Source organism: Chlamydomonas reinhardtii, chromosome 4 (genome assembly GCF_000002595.2).
Source record: "Chlamydomonas reinhardtii strain CC-503 cw92 mt+ chromosome 4, whole genome shotgun sequence".
Lineage (NCBI taxonomy): Eukaryota > Viridiplantae > Chlorophyta > Chlorophyceae > Chlamydomonadales > Chlamydomonadaceae > Chlamydomonas > Chlamydomonas reinhardtii.
The window spans coordinates 3,490,844-3,513,510 of record NC_057007.1 but is presented as its reverse complement, the minus strand read 5'-3'; the positions used below and the strand labels follow the sequence as shown (position 1 = coordinate 3,513,510).

Sequence of the window (22,667 nt, the reverse complement as noted above, 5' to 3'; positions counted from 1 at the left end):
ACGAGGGCAGGGGTGCCAGGGGTGCGACACACGCCGCAGCAACGGCTGCGCCGTCGCCTGCGGCCTCAGCGCCGGCCTCCGCCGCCTCGACTGCCCTGTCCAACAGCCCACGGTTCCATGGCGCGGACGCCGGCGGCCCTAGCAGCAGCAGCAGCAGCAACGGAAACCCGGGGCCTAGCAGCAACGCCAGCGGAACGGGCACCAGCCATGGCGGATTTACCGGCGGCACCTCGACCGCCAGCATCGCCAGCGGCAGCGGCGGCGCCGCCAGCGCCAGCCGCCTCGGGGCAGGCGGCCTGCGAAGCGAGGACGTGTTACACCGCCACCACCACAGCCACCACCACAGCCACCACCACCAAAGCCACAGCCACCAGCAGGATCGCAGGCCGCGGCGGCGGACGGCGGCGGCTCCGGTGCTGGTGGTTCAGCCGCACACGTTGCTGCTTGGGCTGCAGCCGGCGGCACAGGCGGTGCTGGAGCCAGGGACAGAGCAGGAGCAGGAGCAGGAGCGCGGCGAGGGCGGCCCTAGCAATACGCGGACTGCTGTCCGGGGGCGGCCAGCAGCAGCTGCGGCACCGGCAGCGGCGGCAAGTATGGCGGTTACAGCAGGCGCCCCACGGGATGCAGCGGCGGCGGCGCTGGCGGTGGGCGCGGACGCGGCGGGCGGAGTGGGTGCGCAACAGGGTGCGGCTGCGGGCGCGGCTGGCGTGGAGGGTGGCAGTTCTGCGCCGGCGGCGGGCCAGGGCCCTGTCTCTCCATTCTCACTCGCAGCCCCGCCGCAGCCGCCGGTGCCGCAGCGGGTTGCGCGCCGTGGCCCGCCGCCGCCGTCCATGCGGACCGTCGTGCGAACGGCGGCACTGTTCCCGTCTGCCACGATGCGTGGGTGGTGATTGACAGATTAAGGGATGCAAGCGAGGTGGGGAGGAGCGAGGGGCTGGGGGCTAGGGGTATTGGAGGTTGGAGGTTGGGGGCTGTTCGGCGAGGTAATGGTCGTGGCAATGAGTCACGTGAGCCCGGCTGTGTCCGTTGACTTGCAAAAGAAGACGTTACATTTATGTGAGTGCAGCAAAACGCAGAGACGCGGCGAGTGCTTTGTCTGCCAGCGCCTTCACAGTTTTCGCATTGCAGTGGTTGCCTTCATGGCTGCACGGTGACTGTAAGACGGTGATGGCAAGGCGGTGACGTGTTTATGCAGGGCGCCTGGGCCACCGGCCATACATGCCCGTGACCGTGCCAGCGGCCATGAACGGTGCGTCGGTGCGTGAACTGCCTGAAGCGCCAAGCAGGGCCGAGCGGCCCAGAGAGTGGTTGACCGCCCCAACGGTCGTGAACGATGATGACCGTTGCAATCGCAAGCCGTCCGGTTCAGTTCGCAGTTCGCCAAGCGATTAGACCCCCAACCCCCCTGTTCACTTTGACCTAGTGGCCGTAAGGCGTCTCTCGCTCCATGCCTCGACACGGCAGCTGAAGCACCCGCGAGGCAACAAACAGTCGAACCGACACAACCAGAACTGAACCCAAACACGACCCACAAGCACGCCGCAGGCGACAGGGCGGGCGGGCGGGTTCAAGAGAAAACAAACAATGCAGTCGGGGAGGTCACACGGAAACGAAAGTCGAAGGACCCAGTATCATGCACCGACATAACACCCCTGATGGCCCCCCACCCTTCAAGGCAGCAGCGTTTGCTGAACTCACACACCACACCACATCACAGCACCCAAGTGGGCCCCACTCTGGGCACCTCTGCAGGGACATCCCGCATCCTCAACCCAGAGCATCCCTCACCACACCTTACCGCGCGCCCTGGGGCGGGGCAGACATCATACGCTTCGCGGCCAAAGTCGACGTGCTACTACTGCTACTGCTACTACTGCTACTGCTACTGCTACTGCTACTGCTACTATTGCCGCTGCTACTGCTGCTCCCTCTGCTCGCGAACCCGGTGAGGGACCGTCAGCATTACTCAGACGCGGGAACCACCACTCCTCCTGCTGCCACTGCTACTGCTGCCGCTGCCTCCACTGCCACTGCCACTGCTGCTACTGCTGCGACTGCTGCTACTGCTGCGTGTGCCATATGGCAGTTGCCACGCGCATCTCCCCACCCGCCGCCAGCACATAAAACCGGTGGGTGCAGCTACAGCCGCCCCCATCCACGGCGTTGTCGCCCTCAGAACCGCCACGACCCCCGGCAGTAGCAGCAGCAACAGCCCCAGCCGTCGGCGCGCCGCCACCACCGCCCTCCAGCGCCGCAGCCGCGGCCGCGCCCCCGCCTGTGCTCCCGCGAGCAATCCTCTCCGCACCGAGCTTCCTTCCCCCAGCAGCAGCAGCAGCGGGCCCCACGCCGCCGCCGCTACTGTTACTGCGACCGCCGCCCTTGCTATTGCTGCTGCTGATTCCTAATTCCCCAGCGCCCTCGCCGCCGGCGCCGGCGCCGCCGCCGTCGCCGCCACTGCTCCTGCGAGTCCGTGCTACTGCCGCCGCCCGCGCCTTTCCTGCCGCAGCGCCTTGGTACGTCCTTGCTGCTGCCTCCTCCTCCTGCTGCTCCTCCTCCTCCTCCTCCTCCTCCTGCTGCTGCTGCTGCTGCTGCGTCTGTCCAGCCGACCCTCCCCCTGCCGCCGAGAGCCGCTGCTGCCGCTGCCGTGCTACAGCCGCCGCCGGCCCTGCCAGCGCCTGCCGCGCCCGCAGCAGCCACTCCCGACTGACCGGCTCCGGCCACAGAGCGTCATCCATCACCATATCACTGCTACTGCCATTGCTGCTCTTGCCACTGCTGCTACTGCCACCGCCCGTCGCAGCCGCAGCCGCAGTAGCACTAGCCGTGCTGTGCTGGCGGGGCGGCGGTGCGAGGGGCGGGCAGCGGCCTGCCATCAGACACGCCAGGGCGTGGCGACGCGTGGGGTGGTCCACCCACACGGCCGGCCGCCGCACCACACGACCCTCCTCCAGACCCGCAACGCCCTGTGTGCGTGCGTGTGCGTGCGTGTGTTTAAGCGTCTTCTAAATAGTCGTGTGTGTGCGCGTGCGTGTGTGTCTGTGTGTGTGTGTGTGTGTGTGTGTGTGTGTGTGTGTGTGTGTGTGTGTGTGTGTGTGTGTGTGTTAAACACATAAACAAACGGAACAAAGCCGCTGAACACGCGTGCGCAATTACGGACCAATACCTACGCCGGTTACCGAGCTCCGTGTGTGTGTGTGTGTGTGTGTGTGTGTGTGTGTGTAGTTGTGTCCATGAGCAAAAAGCAGTGGGGCATGCAAGGCCCTATCGTCCACCTATAAGCCTGCCGCCGCCTGCCACACACCCTTCCTCCCCTGCCCCCCTGGGGCCTCCCCCCCCTTAATTAATCATGAATGTAACCCCCCCCTCACCGACACACCCACCACACCTACCTGCAGTGTGGCCTCCATCAGCTGCGCCGCCAGCTGGCTGTTGCCGGGCAGCCGCCGCACCAGGCTCTCACCCAACACCACCGCCTGGGGCGACGCATGTGGCGAACGCATGTGGCAAACGCATGCAACGCATGTGGTGGTGACGCATGTGGAGGACGCACCGACAAAGCACGGCATCAAGGCGTGAGAATGAATTCAGGCACAGGCAAGGCAGCGCAACATGCGTCCGCGAGGCACGCACGCACACGAAACCCAGGCACGCTCTTGGGAACCCCCATGTTTTCCCCTTTTTCCCCCGGGCCCCCCCCCCCCCCACCTGCTCCAGGTAGTGGAACTCCGCCAGCAGGTATTCCAACTCGGCGTCCTCCCACCCCACCAGCGCCTGCGGAGGAAACAAAAAACGCAGAATGGCAAAGGTTTACAGTGTTGTATATCGACCTCTACCACATTCTCGCTATATGAGGGGATGGAATGACTCGCAAGTAATAGGCTCTGTTGAGCCGGCGCTTTTGGGGTCATTCTAGAATACGACATACAGGACAAACATCAAGGAAGCAAGAAAGGAAAGCAATGTGCGAGTGCAGGCAATGGCAGTGGGTGCGCGTTTGGGGAGAAGGCAGTTTGGGATGGAGTTACGGAGAGGGTATTTTGTACGGTATTCAGGTCATCTGGAATGGGCAACCGGGCGGCATGTCGGCAGCGAGGCCGGATCAGGGCGGCCAGAGCGGCAGCGGTGGGAGCGGCGTGTCCAAGATGTGTGCAGCGTTACTACATTGCCGTAACAAAAATAAAACACACGCGCCACGCACCTGCGCCGACTGCTGACCCAGCCCGCCCGCCCACATGCCCCCTGGCGTGCCAGGCGCGCCGCCGCCACCTCCTCCTGCGCATGGCGCCGCCTCCGCCGCCGCCTCGGCCGCCGCCGCCGCCGCGCCTGCCGCGGTGTTAATGACCAGGCTACAGCCCCGCCGGATGACGGGGGCAGAAATTCTGAACCGATCACAAGTAAGCGACAGCGAGTACGGCGAGTCAAAGGCGGCGGTGAGTAAGGCGCGTGCCAATGTGGGCGACGTGACTATTTGAGGTTGCCAGCCACACACCACCTTTGATTGGCAGGCGCCTCAACTCCTATGCCTTTGATTGGCAAGCCCCCACACAGCCTGCTCGCTCTCACCGCACGTACTGCCGCAGTAGCGCCGCCACCGGGGGTAGCCGCCCGCCCTCGGAAGCCGCCAGCAGCTGCACAACACACGCACACACACACACACCGTACAGCTGTACACGTCAAAGCATATGCACACGAACAATCAAAACATCCCTTCCTTGTGCCGTACGGCCGTACACGCACAAAACACCGAAACCGTGAACGTACCCGCCCCCTGCTCCTTCCAGCCCCCTTGCCCGTACCTGTACGGCGCCCGCCAGTGCCGTACCCAGCAGGCAGTCGTACAGGTGGGCTGGCGGCAGTACCTCCAGCTCGTGCAGCACCCGCTCCCCCTCCAGGCCCGGGTCCTGTGTGTACGGGCACACATGGGGACACACACACACACACACGTATGTCGGTGCGGTACCCAGGACCCGAACCGCGCCACGAAGCGCCCAGCGCCCGGCGCCCAGCACCCAGCGCCCAGCACCCAGCCATCTCCGGACGCCAACATTCACATCCACTTCATCATGGCTGTGTTGCCTGCTGTTGCCTTGCCCCCGCTACTGTTGCCTAACTTGTGCCTGCTGCCCCAACCAATCGCAGCACACACCCACGTCCAACGCGCACCTGCAGCGGCTTCTGCTGCCATGCCGGACACGGCTGCACCCCCTGCCACAGCCGGTGCCAGGGGTTGGCGGGTTCTGCCCTAGCTGCTACTGCCGCTGCTCCTGCTCCTGCTGCTACTGCCGGCCCCGGCCCCGGGGGCCCGGCAGTTGCGGAGGGCGCCATGCGGGAAGACACGCGCACGCCTCCGCCACCAGCAACTTCAGATCCAAGTCCGCCGAGCCCGGATCCTCTGGATCCAGCATCTGCGAGTGGATCTGTGCGTGATGGATCCACGGGCTCCTCTGGATCCCGTGGATCCACGGCCACCACGTCCTTGGGCGAGTACCAGGAGAGGAAGTCCACAAATGAGGCGCCCGGGTTTGCAGCCTGTTGGGGGGGGGGGGGGTACATGCATGATTATTTCAGAAGTGAAGGCGTAGCCAGGGGGTGGGTGGGAGTGCATTTATGACTACTTAAGAAAGTGGTAGACGGTAGACCAGATACCAAGTACCACAGGCAGAGGTGTCGGTGGGGGTCGGGGCGGTTGTTGCGGGGGGTGGGGGTTGCAGAGCAGTGGGAGCAGGTTTACAGCAGGTAACACAGCAAGCGAACGTGTGCCTTTGACGGCAGGCGACAGGAAGCAGTAACGCAACTTGCGAGGTCATGGCAACTTGGCATGGGACCCAAATCCCACCTTGAATGCGGACATGTCGGAAGTGAGTTGCTCGCTGTTCATCTTCCAGGCCAGCTCGCCGCCTGTGGAGCATTGCGGGTTGGATCCAGGGTGCGTTGGGCGGAGGCGGAGTCGTTCGTCCCGGGCGGTAGCGGGAGTGGCATTCACACGCGAAGGTCTATGATGGTTCGGAAGCGAAAGCAACCGGACTACCAGGCCCACCCACCCCCAGCCTGCCAGCAAGTCAACGAAGTCGCGGTACAGCAACCCCGGCGTTATGACAGCCGCGCAATCTTGCCTTGACGTTGCAAACTGGATGCTGGGTTCTGGGAATACGCTGCACGCTACGGGGTTACGCCGACCTGCCACCTACCCTGTCCCAGCGCTCCCCGTGACCGAATCCCTCTCCACCATCCGACCCCAATCCCAAAACCCAGACCCACGCCCAAACCCAAACCCACCCTGTGTGTGCCCCGCCAGCAGCAGCCGCTCCAGCGCCGCCGCCCGCTCGCTCATGCGGTCCTCACTCAGGACCGGGCCCGGCTGCGTCAGCGGCACCCGCAGCCGGCGCCGACTCCGCCCGTGTTGCGGCTGCTGCTGGGGCTGCTGTTGCGACTGCTGTTGCGGCGGCCGTGGCGCGCTGGTTAGAGGGTGGGAAACCGGCGCCTTTGGCGGCAGTAGCTGCTGCTGCTTGTACGCAGCTGGCGGCGGTGGCAACCGCGGTGGCAGTGGCAGCTCTGGTGCGCCTGGCTCGCCCTCACCCTCACTTGCCCCTGCTACTGCTCCTGCCCCTGCTACTGCTCCTGCCGCAGCCTCCTCGCCCCCCGCTGCCTCTTCATCGCCAGACGCACTAAAGTAGGCTTCCGTGTCGGCGCCACTGGCGGCTGTAGCTAGCGGCAACTGCTGCGAGCCCATCGCCCGAACCGGCGCCAGCGGCGGCGGAGCCGTCGCCGTCGCCGCGCCGGCTGTAGCACCCCCGGCCGAGCCGCCGCCGCCGGCTGTTGCAGCCGTTGGAGGTGAGTCGAAACGCAGCGCTCGGACCCCATCCACCTCGCTCAATTCCACGGCGGCGCCGCTGACGGCGCCGGCAGCAGCAGCAGCGGCTGTAGCAGCAGCAGCGGCGGCTGGAACGCCGGCGGCGGCGCCGCCGGGTGGCGTGACCGCGGCAAAATCGCCTGCTGCGACAGCCGCGGCGGTGGCGGGGGTGTGGCGGGTGGGGGAGGCGGGCCCTGCCAGGGCGGGTCGGCGGGCCTTGCGTGTGCGTGTGCGGATGGCGTATCCCCCCTCCCCCTCCCCCTCCGCCTCCCCCTCCTCTTCACCGTCGTTGTCCCCGCCCGGTGCTACTGCTGTTGCTGCTGTTGCTGCTGCTGCAGTTCCTGCAGCTACTGCTACTGCTGCTGCCTCGCCGGAAGCAGCACGCTCCACCCCACCACCACCACCGTTTGCTGCTGCTGCTGGTGCTGCTGCGGGCGTGGCGGAGGCCGACCAGCCGCCGCCCCCTCTTGGCGCCCTGGCCGGCGTCGCCACGTCAGACCAGTTGTCAGACAGCTCGTCCCACCACCCCGCATCATCGTCCCCCGCCGCCTCCTCCCCCTGCCCCTCCCCTCCTCCCGCTGCCACGCCGTTTCCGACCGCCCTTCGGCTGCCGCTACTGCCATTACCGCCGCCGCCACCACCCTTGCCGGCAGTAGCACCGGCAGTAGCGCCGGCCAGCGCCGCCAGCGCCGCCAGGTGGCGTTGCTGCTGCTGCTGCCGCCGCTGGCGCTCAACCGCCGCCGCCAGGTGTCGCTGACGAGCGAGGGCCTTGCGCCGGTGGATACAAATGTCCAAGACCTGTGGGGGCGTGCGGGCCAGGCAATGGTGGTGGGCGCGTGGGTGGGCGTGGAGGGCGTGGTGGCATCCGGGTAAAGCGCAGGAAGGGCAGGAGACGCGGGGGAATACGCTTTAAACACACACACACACGCGTGTATGGCGGAATTGTTCCGTTTGATTCTTTGTTTAACACACACACACACACATGCGCGTGTATGGCGGAGTTGTTCCGTATGAATTTGTTGAACACACGCATGCACACACATACAAGCACAACCACACGCACAAACCCTAAACCCCTTCACACGCACACCTGCAACTTCTGATGCAACAGCGAGTGGCGCAGTGCCGGTGCCGGCGGCTCCTGCCCCCAGCCCTCATCCTGCCGCGCCCGCAGCAGCACCCGCTCCACCGCCCGGAGGCTGCGGGCGCTACTGCTACTGCCGCCGCTGCCATGCTGACCGTTGCTACTGCCGTGCTGGCCACTGCTGCTACTGCCGCCGCCGGCGCCCTCGCCGTCTGTGTCGCAGCAGGAGGACGCGTCGGAGCTGCCTGACTCAGACTCGCAGGCAGCAGTAGCACCGGCAGCAGCAGTAGCACCGGCAGCAGCAGTGACAGTGCCTGCCCCGGAAAGCCTGAATTGGTTGGCCTGCGGCACGCCTCGAGACCAGCCCGGCCGCTGCGCCGCCGCCGTAGTGTTAGTTGCAACGGCGGCGGCGGCGGTTGGGGCGGCGGTTGATGAGGCGGCGGTTGGTCGCGGCATGCGCGGCAGTTGGCGGTCCACCTCCCAACAACCGAACCGCAACTCCCGCACGAACCTTGGCGGGCAGCGGGGTGGGGTGGAGCACGGGGTGCTTAGAGCACAATAGGGGGAGGGCAGCGGGCAGGGGATGCTTGGCAGCGGGCGTGGGCGCATGGGGTGTGTGCACGTGTGTGTATGTACGGTATTTGCGTTGGCAACAACCACCACCGACTTGGAGCTATCAAGTCCGCGCACGGTGCAGCACCCTGCCATAAGGCGCACTATAGGTTCACATCTTGCCCTGCTCGGAAACACAAATGGACACAATGATCTACCCCCCCCACACACACACACACACAAACAGACGCGCGCAAACACACCCCGCCTGCCTCTCCTCTCCCCCCCTCCCTCCCCCTCACCTCTGCCACAGCCACGCCACGGCCCGCGCGTTTCCAAACAGCAGCGCATGCAGCGCCAGGCGGCTCAGCAGCGCCTGCAGCGGAGCCGTGCGGTCGTAGGAGGGGGCGGAGGCGGCGGTGGAGGAGGGGGCGGAGGAGGAGGCGGCGGCGGCGGAGGAGGGGGCGGTGGAGGAGGCGGAGGAGGCAGGGGCAGCCCGGGAGGGCGCGGCCGAGCCCTCGTCGGGCGGTGGCGGCGGCGCCGAGTGGTTGAACAGGTCTTGCAGCACGTCCTGCATCACGTCTGTGTTTGGGGCGTGTGCGTGTGGGTGTAAGTGGGGGTGTTTTGAGGGGGGCGAATTGAGAGGATTGAGTGGGGTAAACGAGGGCGGGTATGGCCATTCGGCACGCCGGCGTCCTGTATTGCCCGGCCGCATGCCCGCCCTGGTCCCCATTGCACCCCTGCATCCCCACAAAACGCAGCCCGCTCACGCACCCACTCCACACACTCTGCCAGTCAAACAGCTGAAACGCGTCATACAAACACCAACCGCCATGCCTCATCCCCACCACCCCACTCACAGGGCGGCGGCAGTGGCGGCAGCGGCCAGCCGCGCGCCTCCCACCACTCGGGTGCCGCCAGCTCGGACACGTCGGCCGCCGCCGCCGCCAGGCTGCGGCCGGTCAGCAGCGTGGACAGCATCACCGTGAAGGAGCCGGGGCCCACCTGTGGTTAGGGGGGGTTGGGGGGTTTGGAGGGTGGGGTGCAAAGATGGTTGGGAAAGCGGTACAGGGTGCACTGTTTCGGGGCCCACCTGTGAGATTTTTGTGGTTTGGCAGGGGGGGCAGTGTAAGAGGAGAGGGAGACTGGTTACTCCAGTTTGTTTGCCGTGTATGCTTGTATCTCTCTTGTCTCTCTGCTTCTCTCTCTGGGAGTTGTGACCCCACACACACACACCAAACAAGAACCATAACATACGTTATGAAGCACACAGCGCCACACACACCTGGCTTGCCGCTGACACGGGTGTCACTGTGGGCGGCGGCTGGCCCCCGCGGCGGCGCCAGGACTCCGCCGCGAGGGCGCTCCACAACCAGTCCGCGCCTGCTCCATCGACAGGAATTGGGAAGGAATTCGGGTTTTGAGTTAAGATTAGTAACCATATTTGTCATGTGCCGTTACACACCACCAGGTGCTTTGATATGCCCTGTCTCCTGGCTGCTACTACCGTAGGTCCGCAGTTCTAACGCATGTTCTATATGGCATGGGTTCGAGCAGGTACCGTAGCATTGCGGTAGGTGAGTGGCATTGCCACGCCCCGCTGCTCGTCGTCGCGCCCTCCCGGTAAATAACAGCGACGCAAGGCCATACCCACCACGATACACACATGCTCTGTACGCACGGTCTCGAGTCTTGACCCCTTCCCCTCGGCGGCATTCTAATACACGCACACACACACACACACACACACACACACACACACACACACACACACACACACACACACACACACAAACACACACACAACACACACACACGCACACACCTGCTCGCTGCAACTCCACGTGTCGCCGAGCTGTGTCCCTCGGCCGCAGCCCCACCAACCCGCCCAGCCCCCCGCCACGCCCCGGCCCGCCATAGCCGCCCGTGCCGCCCTGCAGCGCGTGCAGCAGCCACCGGCAGCCGCCGCCGCCCCCGCCGCTACTGCCGCAACTGCCGCCTTGCCCGCTGGCTGTAGCAGCTGAGGCCGCAGACGGCTGTAGCGGAGTAGGCTGTAGCAGCAGGCGGGGTCCGGGGGTGGGGCCGGGGGTGAGGGGCACGGGCAGGTGGTCCCAGGCCACATCCAGCTCGAGGCACGCCACGGGGTCCACCTGCATGATTGTGTGTGTGTGTGTGTGTGTGTGTGTGTGTGTGTGTGTGTGTGTGTGTGTCGGGAGTACGGTATTTGTACAGGTGTAGACGGCAGCAGCAATTCTTTAAACAGCAAACACATCCACACATATACGTCAGCGCATGCACACACAAGGACAGAGCAAGCCTGTTGAGGACGGCACCCTACAACTTGATTCGGTAGTGCGAGGTGCGTGGCAAAACCACACAACAGGACACGCTCCCTCTGCCTCGCTCCTGCCTTTCCAACTCCCTCTCCCGCCCCCCTTCCTCTCCCTCACCTGCACAGCCCACGGGTGCCACGGCGCGCCCACATCCCACGCATCGCCCTCGCCTCCGCCTCCTCCTCCTCCTCCTCCTCCTCTCCCCCCGCCTGGCCCTCCCCCCGCCGCCCCCGCTCCGTAGAAGCCGCCCTCCTCGTCTTGCACCTCCTCCTCCAGTGCCCCCCCGCCGCCCGCCGCCTCCTCCTCCTCCTCCTCCGTCGGGACCACCACCACACCGTCCTCGCCAGCGGCGGCGTCGCAACCGCCTAGGCCGGCGGCGGTAGGTCCGGAGGCGTCTTGACCGCCCGAGCCGCTGCCCGCCACCTCCGCCTCAGCTCGCGCCGCACCCGCCGGCGCCGACATGTGCCGCCAGGCGTCCAACACCACCCCTGGTGGCTGCTGCTGCTGTGACTGCTGCTGCGATTGCTGTTGTTCCCTCCCCGCAACGGCTTGCGCCGCCGCCGCGTTCGCCTCCGCCGCCTCCGCTGCGTCCGCCGCCGCCGCCCATCTCGCCACCTGTGCCGCCAGTCGGTGCCCGGGTCGCCTGCCGGGTAGACGGTAGCAGAAGCAGGCCGACCAGCTGAGAGACACGCGCGGGGGTTTCTGGGTTGGGGGTTGGGGCTGGAACCCGTCGGCTGCATCGGGCGCCTCCAGCGCCGCCGCCGCGGCGCGGCACGCTACAGCCGCTGTGGGGCTGAAGGGCAGTAGCTGCTCGGCGAATGCGGCCAGCTGCGAGGGCAGCTGCGTCAGGGCCTGTGTGCCGCGTGGGGGAGGTTACACTCATGATTATGTATAACAAGCGAAGCTGAAGCCAGGCACAATCGTACAGGGGGAAAAGAGTCACGATGTTATATGTGTGTATGTATGCGGGAGGACAAGTGTCACGGTGTTGGTGTCGTGACATGTAGTTGTCTGGGGCTGGACTAGGTCGGGTTGTTAACTAGGCACGGATGTGCCCTGCCTATTACCAACTGCACGACAAATTGTGCTCAATGAATCACCACGACTCACCCGGGGTGGGCTGCTGATGTGGACGCTGTCAGTCCGCAGGTGCAGCGTCCCGCCCGGCCACCCCCATCCACCCGGCGGCGCCACTCCTCCCCCTCCCCCTCCTCCTGCTGCCCCTCCTCCTCCTGCTCCTCCTCCTCCCTCTCCTTCCAGCGCCGACGGCGGCGGCTGCACGGGCGCCGGCGGCAGCACCGCCACGCCCCAGTACGCGTCCCGCAGCCCGTCGTGCACCGGCAGTAGCAGCGGGCAGCCCAGCAGCCCCGCGCTGCGGCCCGCCTCGGAGGCGGAGGCGGGCGCGCGCAGTGCTACAGCCGCGGCGCCCAGCAGAGTGCCCGCCTCCGCCTCGTCCTGTGTGTGTGTGTGTGGGGGGGGGGGGTGTTACATTCATGATTAATTAAAAGTGTGTGTGTGGGGGGGTTACATTCATGATTAGTTAAGGAAGCGGGGAAGGGTGGGGCGGGGGGCTGTAGATACCAGAGAGGCATGGCCGATACTCATTGCTAGCTAATCCGTTGCATCGGTATGGAAGAATCAACCTCCCGAGAACGTCGCATGCTCCCCCAAACGGTTGTATTCTACGCCTCATGGTGCAAAGAATGCCCCATGGCCCCTCCCCCATCACTCCATTCACATGAACGGCTACATCCCTCTCCCCTACCCGCCGTCCCCGCCTCACCAGTATCCTGCGGCTGTAGCTGGCGGGGTGCAACAGCAGGAAGGCTCCCAGCCCGAACCACCGCTGCAGCCGGTGCTGGAAGGTGGGCAGCCACCAGGGCAGGCTGCTACTGCCGCCGGCGCCGCTGCTACTGCCGCCGGCGCCGCTGCTGCTGCCGCTGAAGCTGAAGCTGCTACTGCCGCCGTTGGGACTGACCGCGGCGAGATGCAGAAGCTGCTGCAGCTGCAGCTGAGGAGCCGTCGCGGCAGCGGCGGCGGTGTGTGTTGAAGCACTTGAAGGGCCAGAGCCAGAGGCGGCGTGGTGTGTGGGGCCGGACGCCGCCGCGTCCTGGCTGGCACTGGCGCTAATAGGGCTTGGCGCCCCCACCCCCGCAGCACTGCTGCTCCTCTCACCCCTTGACTCAACCCCTGAGGTCCCAGCTCCAGCTCCTGCCCCTGAGCCGCCGCCGCCGCCGCCGCTCCGCCTCCTCAGGCCCACGCTCTCGCTGACGTCCCGCTCAGACCCCCGCGCCTGCACCGCACGCACGCCGCCGCCGCCGCCGTCCCCCCGCTCACCCCGCTCCCCGCGCCCGCCCTGCTCCAAACGTGCCCCGGGCTTCGCCCGCGGCTGACGCTCCGGCGCCGCCGCCGCCGCCGTCCCAGCCGGCTCCGCCTCTGCAGATCTGGATTCTACTCCGGAGTCCGCTCCAGAATCTGGATCCAGATCCAGGTCCCTGTCCACGATGGTGTCGATCCGCGACAGCAGGTCGCTCATGTCGAGATCCACGCCCACCTCCCAGCCCTCATCTGGATCCACCTCCTCCGGCGGTGCCGCCGCCGCCGCCATCGCGGAACCGACGCCTGCACCGCCGCCGCCACTGCCGCCGCCACCGCCACCGCCACCATCGCCTCGCCCGGATTCTGAGCCTGCAGCGGCGGCGGCGGCGGCGGCCTCACCCGCTGCTTGCTGTGACGGCTGTGCACCGCTGCTGCGTGCCCCTGCCGCCACCGCCGGCCTGGCCTTGGGCGGCGTGACCGCCGCAACCACCGCGGCCGCGACCCCAGAAGTGTCACCAGTGATCTGTGACCCCCCTCCCGCATGTCCTCTCAACCCTTCCGGCCCTTCCGGCCCTTCCAGCCCTTCCGGCCCCTCCAGCCCACCCGGCTGTACGATGCTGGCCCGGGCCGTCGCCTGTGGCGCGCCAGTGGAGGCGCCAGCAGCAGCAGCAGCAGCAGCAGCAGCAGCAGCAGCAGCAGCAGCAGCAGCAGCAGCAGCAGCAGCAGCAGCAGCACCAGGAGCAGCAGCTGGAGAGGCAGCGGCCGTTCCCGTGGCGCTGGCAGTGACGGTCGATGGCTGCGACGGCGTTGCCGCGGGTGGCAGTGCGGCCCGCGGCGGGGCCACCTGGTAGGGCGACACACCGCCGCTGCCTGCACGCACGCATGCATGTAGGTCAGGGTGGGGGTTGAGGATGGGGGTTGCTGACACCGCATCGGCACCATCATCACTTCAGCAGGCATGGCCCAGCCCCCCACACATCCCTCACCCAGGCCCACCACCTGTAGCTTCCACCCACCCTTACCGCCCCCCTCGCCCACACAGCCCCCCCCCAAACCCCCAACTCACCCACGCCCGTGCTTTGGGTCCTGAAATTCACTACCCACCCACTGATGATGATGATGTGACTTTCATTGGGCCTGGGCACAGCTCCCCCCATCCACCCCCTCCCCACATCCCACTCACCCAGCACCAGGGCTGTGGGCAGGTGCAGCTGCAGGATGTAGGGCTCACGGCGCCAGGGCAGCCTGCGTGTGCGTGTGTGTTCGGGGGGGTGCGGGTGGTCTGTGTTGAGTGAAACAGCGGGTTTGCAGAGGTCAACACACGCTACAGGCACGCTCACAACCCCGTGCCCCCAGTGCTCTGCAACCCCATTGCCCCACCCGCCGAACCCTACACCGCTCGTTTCAGCACCTCCCTCACAAACCCCCTCCCCACTCAAGCCTTCAGCCTCGAACCTCTATCCTTGCGCACCTGTGTTTCAGGCTGGCCACCACCTTGACCTGACTGGGCTGCTCGCGGATGCGAGCCCGGTAGCCGCGAGTGATGATGTCGGGCAGGCCGGTGCGCTGCCACGTCACCAGCGTCTGCTCGATGGCGGCCACGAACCTGTGGATGTAGAGAGCATTGTGGTATGCATACGGAGACAGGGAGTTGGTGGGAAGGTGGGTTGGCAGGCCGACTCGAGTCGGTGTAGGGGCAAGGGGGTGTGGAAGGGGGGGACAGGGCTGAGGGGAGAAAGCCCTGGTTCTATGTGCAGTCGCCAACCGCACCTCTCAAGCTGCGAGGCGAGTGTGTAGTCATGAAATTGCTCCTCTGGCCGCATCATGGCAGGACAGAGCCAGGGCTCCGAGAACGCCGCTCAACGCGCAGAGCCAGTCCCTGGAACCGCGACTCCTACTGTCCGATAAAGCAATTTATCATGTTATATCATAAGCTGCATTCTATAGCTGCTTTGCTGCGACAGCTCTGCGGTCTGCAGCTCCTATTCATTTTGCAGCTGCACTGCGGCCTTGGGTGCTATTAAATGTTTGCTATTGCTTTTAAGATTCGCGATTAGTGGTTTCCTTTTCACCTTTGCCTGCCGGCATGCACGCGCTGACCTGCGCGCTAACGCGCGAAACGCTTGCGCGAGGGTGGCTGCAATAGAAGCGTACGTGTTATCGGTACTGAAAGCCAACTTGGGCTGTTTTTTAGGAGCACTGGAAGGAAGGCATTAGGCGGCTGGCGCGAGTCCGGGGGCTGCCAAGGGCTGCGCGGCACACTGGTATACGGGTTCGTGCCGTCCGCCCGATGTCGTGAATGGTCATCCCACAGCACCTGGCACCAAAGAAAGAATGTTACCAGCAAACAATTAAAGTCATACTGTGAGGAGACACTGTCGGCTGATTTGCACACGCACAAGTTACATGGTTGTGTGCCAGGGGCCCGAAGAAATGACGTGCTCCCGAGGGATGCATGAAACATTGCCAAGGGCCCGCGGCTATGTCCTTCCCAGCAAAAAGCCACAGGTGCATTTTCACACCTGTGGACGTCAAATTGGCTGCTCGGGCTGAGCCCCCGCGTGAAGCAGCAGCCAGGCTCTGCCTGCGCATGGCAGCATCCATCGCTGCTCAGTCCGCAAAACCCTCGCCGCTGAGCATCTGATGCCCCGATCGCGCCATAACATCGCCGCAGCTTCAGAGTCCGCCGTGTCACATGTCAGTCCAACTACCGCCATCTGTGGTACGGCCAGGGGGTCACCCCACGATCGCAGGAAATACGGAGAAGCCAGCCGGCTGACAAAGTAGCTGTAGTAAATATAATCCATCTTTAGATGATCAGCTCCACATCCTGCAGCGGACAGAGTCTGTCCTCGAAGTCCGAGTCACTGTTGTGACCTTCTCGAGTGAACTGCAGTCTTTTAAACTTGACTTGAAGCAACAGCAATAAGCACAGAAACCTCGCAGTTGTTAACTGAACTCACGAGTAGTGCAAGACGGGCCTGCGAGCGAGACGGGTCGGCATGGTTAACTTTGGAATTCACCGCGGCCAAGCGGTCTCGCCCAGTGACCAGGGCTCGGGTTGCCATGTTGGGGAGGTCTCGCGGGAGTCAGGCGCTATAGAACACCTGGAACGAGCAGGCTGGCGTCCCGAAGCCGACCCACTCCTGGCATCGTATGCGGACCTGCCGCCTTTGGGCCGGATGGCTCGCGGCTATGGATCTAAGGTCTGCTAGGGCCACGGGGGATTGGGGGCGCATGCCGTTTATAATGGCTGTGGCTGGGGCAGGAAACCCTGGAGGCGGGGTGGGATGGAGCATGCCGCTGCCGTACCCCCCTACAGTACACGCGTGCATGTGATTGCGCGCCTGCAACGACCCCGCCTCGAGCACGCTGGTCAAATGCAACGCACACACACAAACATGTATATGTGCACACATCATATGTCCACACATGCAGGGCAGTATCTGGGCTCGTGTGGCGTACAGCGCGGGAGTGAGCCCGGCCAAGGAGCGACTGAACAACTTGTGGGTGAGTGATGACTGATGAGTGGCAGGGTGGGGCGGGGTGGAGTGGGTTAAGGGTGCTGTGCACGGTGGTGTGGGGGCGCGTCTCAGTAAGGTTCAGTAAGGGTGACAAGGCACCCATATGGGCATGCATACCTGCACATCGTGCATGCACACTGAGAAACAAAATAAACGAAGCCGAGCCCCGCTGCCGGCCCCAACGCCCCCCACCCCAACCCCCAATCACACACACGTGCACACACAGAACACGACCTCGCTGGTATCGGCGCTGCTCATGACCTTCACCTACTCCAACATCGGCAACCCTGCCAGGTAGTCGCGCCAAGTCCGACACTGAACGTTCATTGTGGTTGTGGCGTCGCAGGGCCCCCCCCCTGCCTCCGCCCCCCCTGGCCCGGGCCTCCACCTGGTTTCCAAAAGGGCCGGGCTGTACGCTAAATTGTGAACAACCTTGCGCTTTCCTACCTATCCTAACACACACGCACAGACACACACAAACACACACAGACGCACACAAACACACACGCAAACACACGAACGCGGGCTTCGTTTTGTTGTTTTTTAACACACACACGCACACACACAGGTCTGACACCCCCCTGGAGCCCGGCAGCAGTCGCGCCATCGCGCTGGAGTTCGCCAACGTGGCGGGCATCCTCAGCTTCGTCATGAGCCTGTTCTGCCTGGTGGGGGGGATGAAGGGGGTTTAACGTTGAACCAATTCCGTAAGGAAACAATCGGGGTGAATGGGGGTTGGCAGGGGAGTGGAGGGGAGGGCACGGAGGGGAGGCCGGAGAGGGGGGTTGCGCTCATCATTCCAGTAGGGAAACCAGGGACCACGAAGACCCAACGACAGGACGTGTTAGGGGATGGCTGACGTTTAAACGCAATGGCTCACGCGCCATAGGGGCGCTCGGGAGGAATGGGAAGCCCGGGGGCGGGGGGGTGGGGGTGGAAATGGTCCTCCTAGATACTCACCAGCAATCGAACGCCCAGCTTCTTACATTCCTGCCTCCCACCCCCCGCCGCCCGTGCAGATGTTCAACGTCGTGTTCCACGAGGTGGGCAGGCCGCGTGGGCTGTGTCGGATGAGCGTGTGTGTGTGTGTGTGTGTGTGTGTGTGTGTGTGTAGGGTGGGGGGTGTTATGTATGTTGGGGTGACCGAAACCAACCCCATACAAATCAAGACCAGGCAACAGGGAGTGGGCACGGGGAGTGGGGGTGTCAGGGCAGTCTGCCGCTGGGACCGGAACTGGGCTGGCGTGAGGCCGCGGCCGCGATCACATGCTTGCGGTCGGGGCGGGGCGGGGCCAAGGGCGGGGGCGCCTTGATCATTGCGGCTGACCTGCGGTTTGACCTGAATGATGCGTACTTCATCAACCTCTGCTACCCGCCCTGCCGCCCGCCCGACCTGCCGTCCTCAGGTGGACTACTGCACCACACACCGGGATGAGCGAGGTGAGGGAGGCTCTGTGCAGCGCTGTGTACAGCAGGCAGGGAGGTTGGATGCATGGTGGGCCGCCGCCGGGGCGGGCAGAGAGATGGACGAGCTGGGCTGACTCTAGACCGCATCCCAACCTCCGCCCCCGCCTTCCGCCCTTTAAACGATGCCTTCCAAACAACCTATTATGTCGTGCTGGCTCCAAGCAAGGCTCTTACTAACCCGCCCACCTACCCACCCACCAATTCCTCGCTTTCTACGTGTTTATCACTGCTGCCTCATCCTACCTGTGCAGACTTCATCCTGGGCTTTGCGGGCGTGTTTGACGCCGTGGCGGGGTTGTTCGCGGGCAGTGTAGTGATGCTGCTGCTCAGCGTGCTGTGCACGTGAGTGTGCGTGTGGGCATTAAGTCGGCGCTCGTTGGGATAACTTGAGCTTCAGCCAGCACGTGTGGGCGGATTTGCAGGCGAGCGAGTGCGGGCGGGGGGGTGGGTGGTGGGGGTAAGGGTGGGGGGAAAGGGTGCGTGGGGATGTAGCAGCCGCAGCCAGGCGGAGGCGAGGGAGGGGGCACCTATCCGGTAGGGGCAGAGATGTAGGTGCCCTCTGTGCCTTGCCCCTTCCCCAAATGCCCGGTTCTCATGTCCCTTTCACTTCCTCCACAACATCCTCCTCTCCCTCGCTTCACGTCCTGCAGAATCTTCGTGATACACCCCATGCGAACCTTCTGGATTACGGTTGGCACCTGCATTGCAATGGCGATCGCCTTGTTCGGTGCGTCGACGTCGCAGGGCCGGGCGGGCGGGTGTCTCCATGTTGCATGGTGTTGATGGAGGGGAGGTTGGGCTGGGACGTGCAGTCCCTGCCCCCATGCCCTGCTCCCCAGCTTCTCATGCCTAGAAACCCCCGACCCCTGCCCTCTCACCCTTGCAGGCACGACACTTCCCATCACCGTTTTCACACGCTTCCGGCTGTGGGTGAGTCCGACAGCCCATAGGCCTGCGTGGGAGCGGGCAGGCGGATGGGTGTGGGTTATGGTTCAAACAGAGAATGCAAGCACTACACAAGGACAGGCACGCCCGCGTGCTCTCCAAATCTAAACAGGACCAGGGCATCCGCATTGCTTTCCACGCATCGAGTTACAAGGGCCCCGTTGCTACGATGCCGATGCGAGCAGGTGCGACTGGAGGGCGCGCTGGAGCGTGGGGCCGCGGGCGGCGGCAGCCATGGCGTTACCAAGGCGGCCGCAGCGGCAGCGGTGTCAGAGGGCCGCCTGGAGCCACAGGCCGCCGCCGCTGCGGAAGATGAGGAGGACGAGGAGGAGGAGATGGGCGGCAGCAGCAAGGACCGTGGTGGCAGAGGGGCAGTCGCGCGCAATGGCGGGCGTGTGCAGGCCTTCCAGGCTGGGGATGCGGGCGGGGGCGGCGGCGGCGGCGGGGGCGGCCGCGGCGGAGGCGGCGGCGGCGGAGGCGGCGGCGGCCTGCGTGGTGAGAGCTCTCTGCGGTAGGAGCACTGAAGTAAGAGCACGGCGACGGCACATGTGTGTGTATGTGTGTGTATGTGTGTGTATGTGTGTGTATGTGTGTGTATGTGTGTGCGATACGTAGGGTTGCAGGCGGTTGGGTCTGGCTGGCTAGGTTGGGCTGTCCACCTCTGGGAGCAGTAGCGGCACCAGTGGCGGCACCTCTAGCAGCAGCAGCAGCAGCAGCAGCAGCCTGGATGACGACATCCGTGCGACGGCACCTCGCTGGTCAGCGCGCTCATGATGCAGCCCAACCTCACCACCTACCTGCGGGTGACCGCTGTTGGCTGCGGCGGCATGCGCTGCCCGTGCTGGTCGCCCACTGCTGCAGGCGCTTACAGTAGCAGCGGGCAACACTGGATAGACAAGAGCATGACGGGGCTTTGGAGTGTCAGGAAGAGTGGGGGAGCAACATACTGCATTGCTCGAGAACACTGCTGTATTGTAGCCACGACTGCGTATCGGAATGACTCAAGCTCGCTCGTACATGACTGCGATGCCTCAACTGTACTGCATGCTGCTATAATGAATGACGATGAATGGCGATGCTGTGATAACGCAGCTAGCTATTGAGTGTTGTAACATGGTGGCAAGGCGGCCCAGCGGCCCAGCCGCGGTGCATGAACTACGGTACTGATCTTGCAGGCGTGGGTGTGGCTAGCTGTCGTACCGGCAGTGTGGCGGTGTGGGGTGGCAGGTGCCCGGTGAGGTGTGGGGGGTCGCTGTCCTACGACTTGCATGCGGGCTGTGGCTGTGGCTGTGGCTGGGAGTGCGTAAGATGCAGCAGGCATTGTAGGGAGTGGCGGCCGTGGCGGAATCCTCCTCTCTGCAATATGGTCCGTTGTCCTGGAAGTGGCTCAAAATCCAGAAAAGGGGCGTGGGCTGCTGGATGCCGTCATTACACACGTATTCACCGTGAACGTGCCTTCGCACCGTGTGCCCAAACACACACCGCCCACACGTAGCTGGTAGTCGGAAGTTGGGCCCATGCGACACCACAGGAAAGCAGCTCACCCCTGGGTAGGTCCTTGCAGCAGGATGCCCCGTGGCGCGGGCTACATGCTGGCCCCCATCTTACAGGTACATCACCGGTATGCACCCATTGCCGCACGCGCAAACGCAATCACCAAACTCACAGTTTCCAACACCTCAAACGGACACACCAAACCGCCCATGACCCACGCCCATGGAAGATTACGTTGATCACAAGCAATCTTACAGCCCTCTGCATCCCGCAGACATGTTGTTTGCACGACACTCTCCTAGCCCCCTTACCCCGAGCCTGCAGACCAGCAGCCTCCCCTGCTCCCCACGGCTTGCCCGCGGCAGAGTCCAGGGTAGCAGAGGACCGGGGTCCCTGCCTTGCACACTTCCCGCTAGCAGCAGCACGCCTAAGGCTGAGGCTGCCGTCGGGTCGCGCGCCCTTCAACCGTCTTCCGACCTTCCACCCTTGCCCTCCCTCCTTCCGCGCAAGGGAACGGAGAGACAACGCCAGTTTCTCTCTACCACCCTCCTCCTCCTTCTCCTCCACTACCCTCCTCCACCACCCTCCTCCTCCTCGTCCTCCTCCCGCTCCCCTCCTCACGACCACAGGCGGAAGGTGTTGTCTGAGCCGCAGCTGACCAGGTACTGACCCGCCGGGTCGAACAGCACCGCCTGCACCGCGTCCTCGTGGCCCGCCAGCTCCGCCTGGGGTGGGGCACAAGAGCGTAAGGGGAAGAACGATTTGTGGGGAGGGGGTTGGGGGTGCGGGGCTACGGCCAGGAGCACACACGTGTGTGGGGGAGCCACTTGAACCCGCCGTTGCCAGGCAGTCAGTCCTTCCATATAGCTCCGTGGATATGTCGGCACCCCCATCTTCCTGCCCGACCCCACCCTCGCCCTCGCCCCTGCCCCCGCCCTGGCCCCACTTTCCTCCCCCCCCCCCCCACACACACACTCGCACACGCCCTCACTGCCGCCCTCCGCCCCCACCTGCAGCACTCCGTCTGTGGTGCTGTAGGCCTTGACCTTGCCGTCGTCGCACGCCACCGCCAGTACCTGACCGGAGCGGTCGAAGCAGGACTTGTTGGCGGGGTGCTTGCCTGCGGGGTGGGGGGGTGGGTGGGGACAGGGGGTGGTGGGGTGGGGGCAGGGTGTGGTGGGGTGGGGGCAGGGGTTGGTGGGGTTGGTGGGGTTGGTGGGGTTGGGGTGGGGGCAGGGGGGTTGGGGGTTAGGGGTTGCACAGATGGTACAGAGACGTGTAGTGAGGTAGACAGCAGGCGTAGGGGGGTGGGGTGGGGGAGTTGGTTGACATTGGAGACTCATCAAGATGTGAAGATTTGGGCCTGATACAGGGCTACAGTCGACCGTCTACACCAACCCACCGTACCCACTAACCGACCCCCCCTTCCGCGCTCTAATTCTGGGTATTGGGTTAAGTTAAAAGTTGGAAATGCTCTAGCCCCCACCCACCACACCCTTCTGATGCTGGCAATCTCCGCCGTCCCGCCCACACCCGCATTCACCCACACCCAGACCCAGACCCAGATCCTCGCACGCTCGTTTCGTTTCCCTATTTGCCTCCCCATCCGCCACAATCTCTTACCGGTATTGATGGTGGCGACCTCGGCGGTCATGCGTGTGTCCCACAGTTTCACCACTCCGTCCGCGTCCGTGCTGGCCAGCTGGGTGCCCAGGATGTTGAAGCTCACGCCGTTGCAGCTGTTCTGGTGCCCGTAGTAGGTCTGGGGGAGGCGGAGGGATGGGGCGGGGGAGGTTTCTTTGGAGGGGTTTGGGAGAGGCAATTATGATTTATAATGATGAGAAGAAGTGGAGTTGTCGCCAGGGGGGGAAGGAGGAGGAGGAAGGGGGCGTGTGTGGGGTGGGGTGGGGTGTGATGGAGGTATGAGATGAAATGCGCAGAGCCCATCCCAATGAACACATGTCTTCCCGGACCCCGCCCACGCCCACCGCACCCGCCCTTCTTCCCCCTCACCCCCGCTTGAATCGCAAGAAACGACCCCTCCCGCGTCCACCCCCTCCACCCCTTCCCCTCTCCCCCCTCCCCTCTCCCCCCCTCCC

At 64.7% G+C, this 22,667-nt stretch overlaps 4 protein-coding genes across 4 annotated transcripts in view; 2 read left to right on the top strand and 2 right to left on the bottom strand.

The window, feature by feature from the left end:
- The window catches only part of CHLRE_04g228050v5 (uncharacterized protein), a 2,436-nt gene extending 1,103 nt beyond the window's left edge, over positions 1-1,333 (top strand). The window contains exon 3 of the mRNA XM_043062047.1: positions 6-1,333. Coding sequence (XP_042925399.1) covers positions 6-890 — 885 coding nt within the window. The 3' untranslated portion in view covers positions 891-1,333. The remainder of the gene's footprint in view (positions 1-5) is intronic.
- A 2-nt stretch (positions 1,334-1,335) lies between these two features.
- On the bottom strand, positions 1,336-15,297 carry CHLRE_04g228000v5 (uncharacterized protein). Its single transcript, XM_043062046.1, has 20 exons — positions 14,909-15,297; positions 14,610-14,744; positions 14,322-14,383; positions 12,603-14,008; positions 11,930-12,274; positions 10,937-11,671; positions 10,312-10,636; positions 9,772-9,869; positions 9,347-9,491; positions 8,789-9,068; positions 7,941-8,445; positions 6,277-7,648; positions 5,837-5,898; positions 5,164-5,529; positions 4,797-4,901; positions 4,564-4,628; positions 4,199-4,379; positions 3,706-3,771; positions 3,390-3,473; positions 1,336-2,963 (listed from the first exon to the last, which is right to left on the bottom strand). Exons 1-20 carry the CDS (start codon positions 14,959-14,961, stop codon positions 2,061-2,063), a joined length of 7,293 nt encoding a protein of 2,430 aa, XP_042925398.1. The 5' UTR covers positions 14,962-15,297; the 3' UTR covers positions 1,336-2,060.
- A 620-nt stretch (positions 15,298-15,917) lies between these two features.
- CHLRE_04g227950v5 (uncharacterized protein) lies at positions 15,918-20,473 on the top strand. Its single transcript, XM_043062045.1, has 11 exons — positions 15,918-16,344; positions 16,577-16,648; positions 16,889-16,956; positions 17,231-17,330; positions 17,682-17,705; positions 18,069-18,102; positions 18,381-18,471; positions 18,780-18,856; positions 19,016-19,059; positions 19,260-19,585; positions 19,936-20,473. The coding sequence occupies exons 1-11, from the start codon at positions 16,321-16,323 to the stop codon at positions 19,946-19,948; spliced, it is 873 nt and encodes a 290-aa protein (XP_042925397.1). The 5' UTR covers positions 15,918-16,320; the 3' UTR covers positions 19,949-20,473.
- A 17-nt stretch (positions 20,474-20,490) lies between these two features.
- The window catches only part of CHLRE_04g227900v5 (uncharacterized protein), an 8,297-nt gene continuing 6,120 nt past the window's right edge, over positions 20,491-22,667 (bottom strand). Inside the window, exons 9-11 of the mRNA XM_043062044.1 lie at positions 22,192-22,330; positions 21,579-21,688; positions 20,491-21,293 (exon numbers count right to left, since the gene is read on the bottom strand). Coding sequence (XP_042925396.1) covers positions 21,186-21,293; positions 21,579-21,688; positions 22,192-22,330 — 357 coding nt within the window. The 3' untranslated portion in view covers positions 20,491-21,185. The remainder of the gene's footprint in view (positions 21,294-21,578; positions 21,689-22,191; positions 22,331-22,667) is intronic.

Coding starts and splice junctions, on each gene's coding strand:
- CHLRE_04g228000v5 (XM_043062046.1), bottom strand. CDS start 14,961: ATGCGGCCAGAGGAGCAATTTCATGACTACACACTCGCCTCGCAGCTT. Junction 9,492..9,771: donor CCGTGTCAGCGGCAAGCCAG/GTGTGTGTGGCG, acceptor CCCTAACCACAG/GTGGGCCCCGGCTCCTTCAC. Junction 8,446..8,788: donor GTGGCGTGGCTGTGGCAGAG/GTGAGGGGGAGG, acceptor CTGCCCGCCAAG/GTTCGTGCGGGAGTTGCGGT.
- CHLRE_04g227950v5 (XM_043062045.1), top strand. CDS start 16,321: ATGGCTCGCGGCTATGGATCTAAG. Junction 18,472..18,779: donor CTGCTCAGCGTGCTGTGCAC/GTGAGTGTGCGT, acceptor CACGTCCTGCAG/AATCTTCGTGATACACCCCA. Junction 18,857..19,015: donor AATGGCGATCGCCTTGTTCG/GTGCGTCGACGT, acceptor TCACCCTTGCAG/GCACGACACTTCCCATCACC.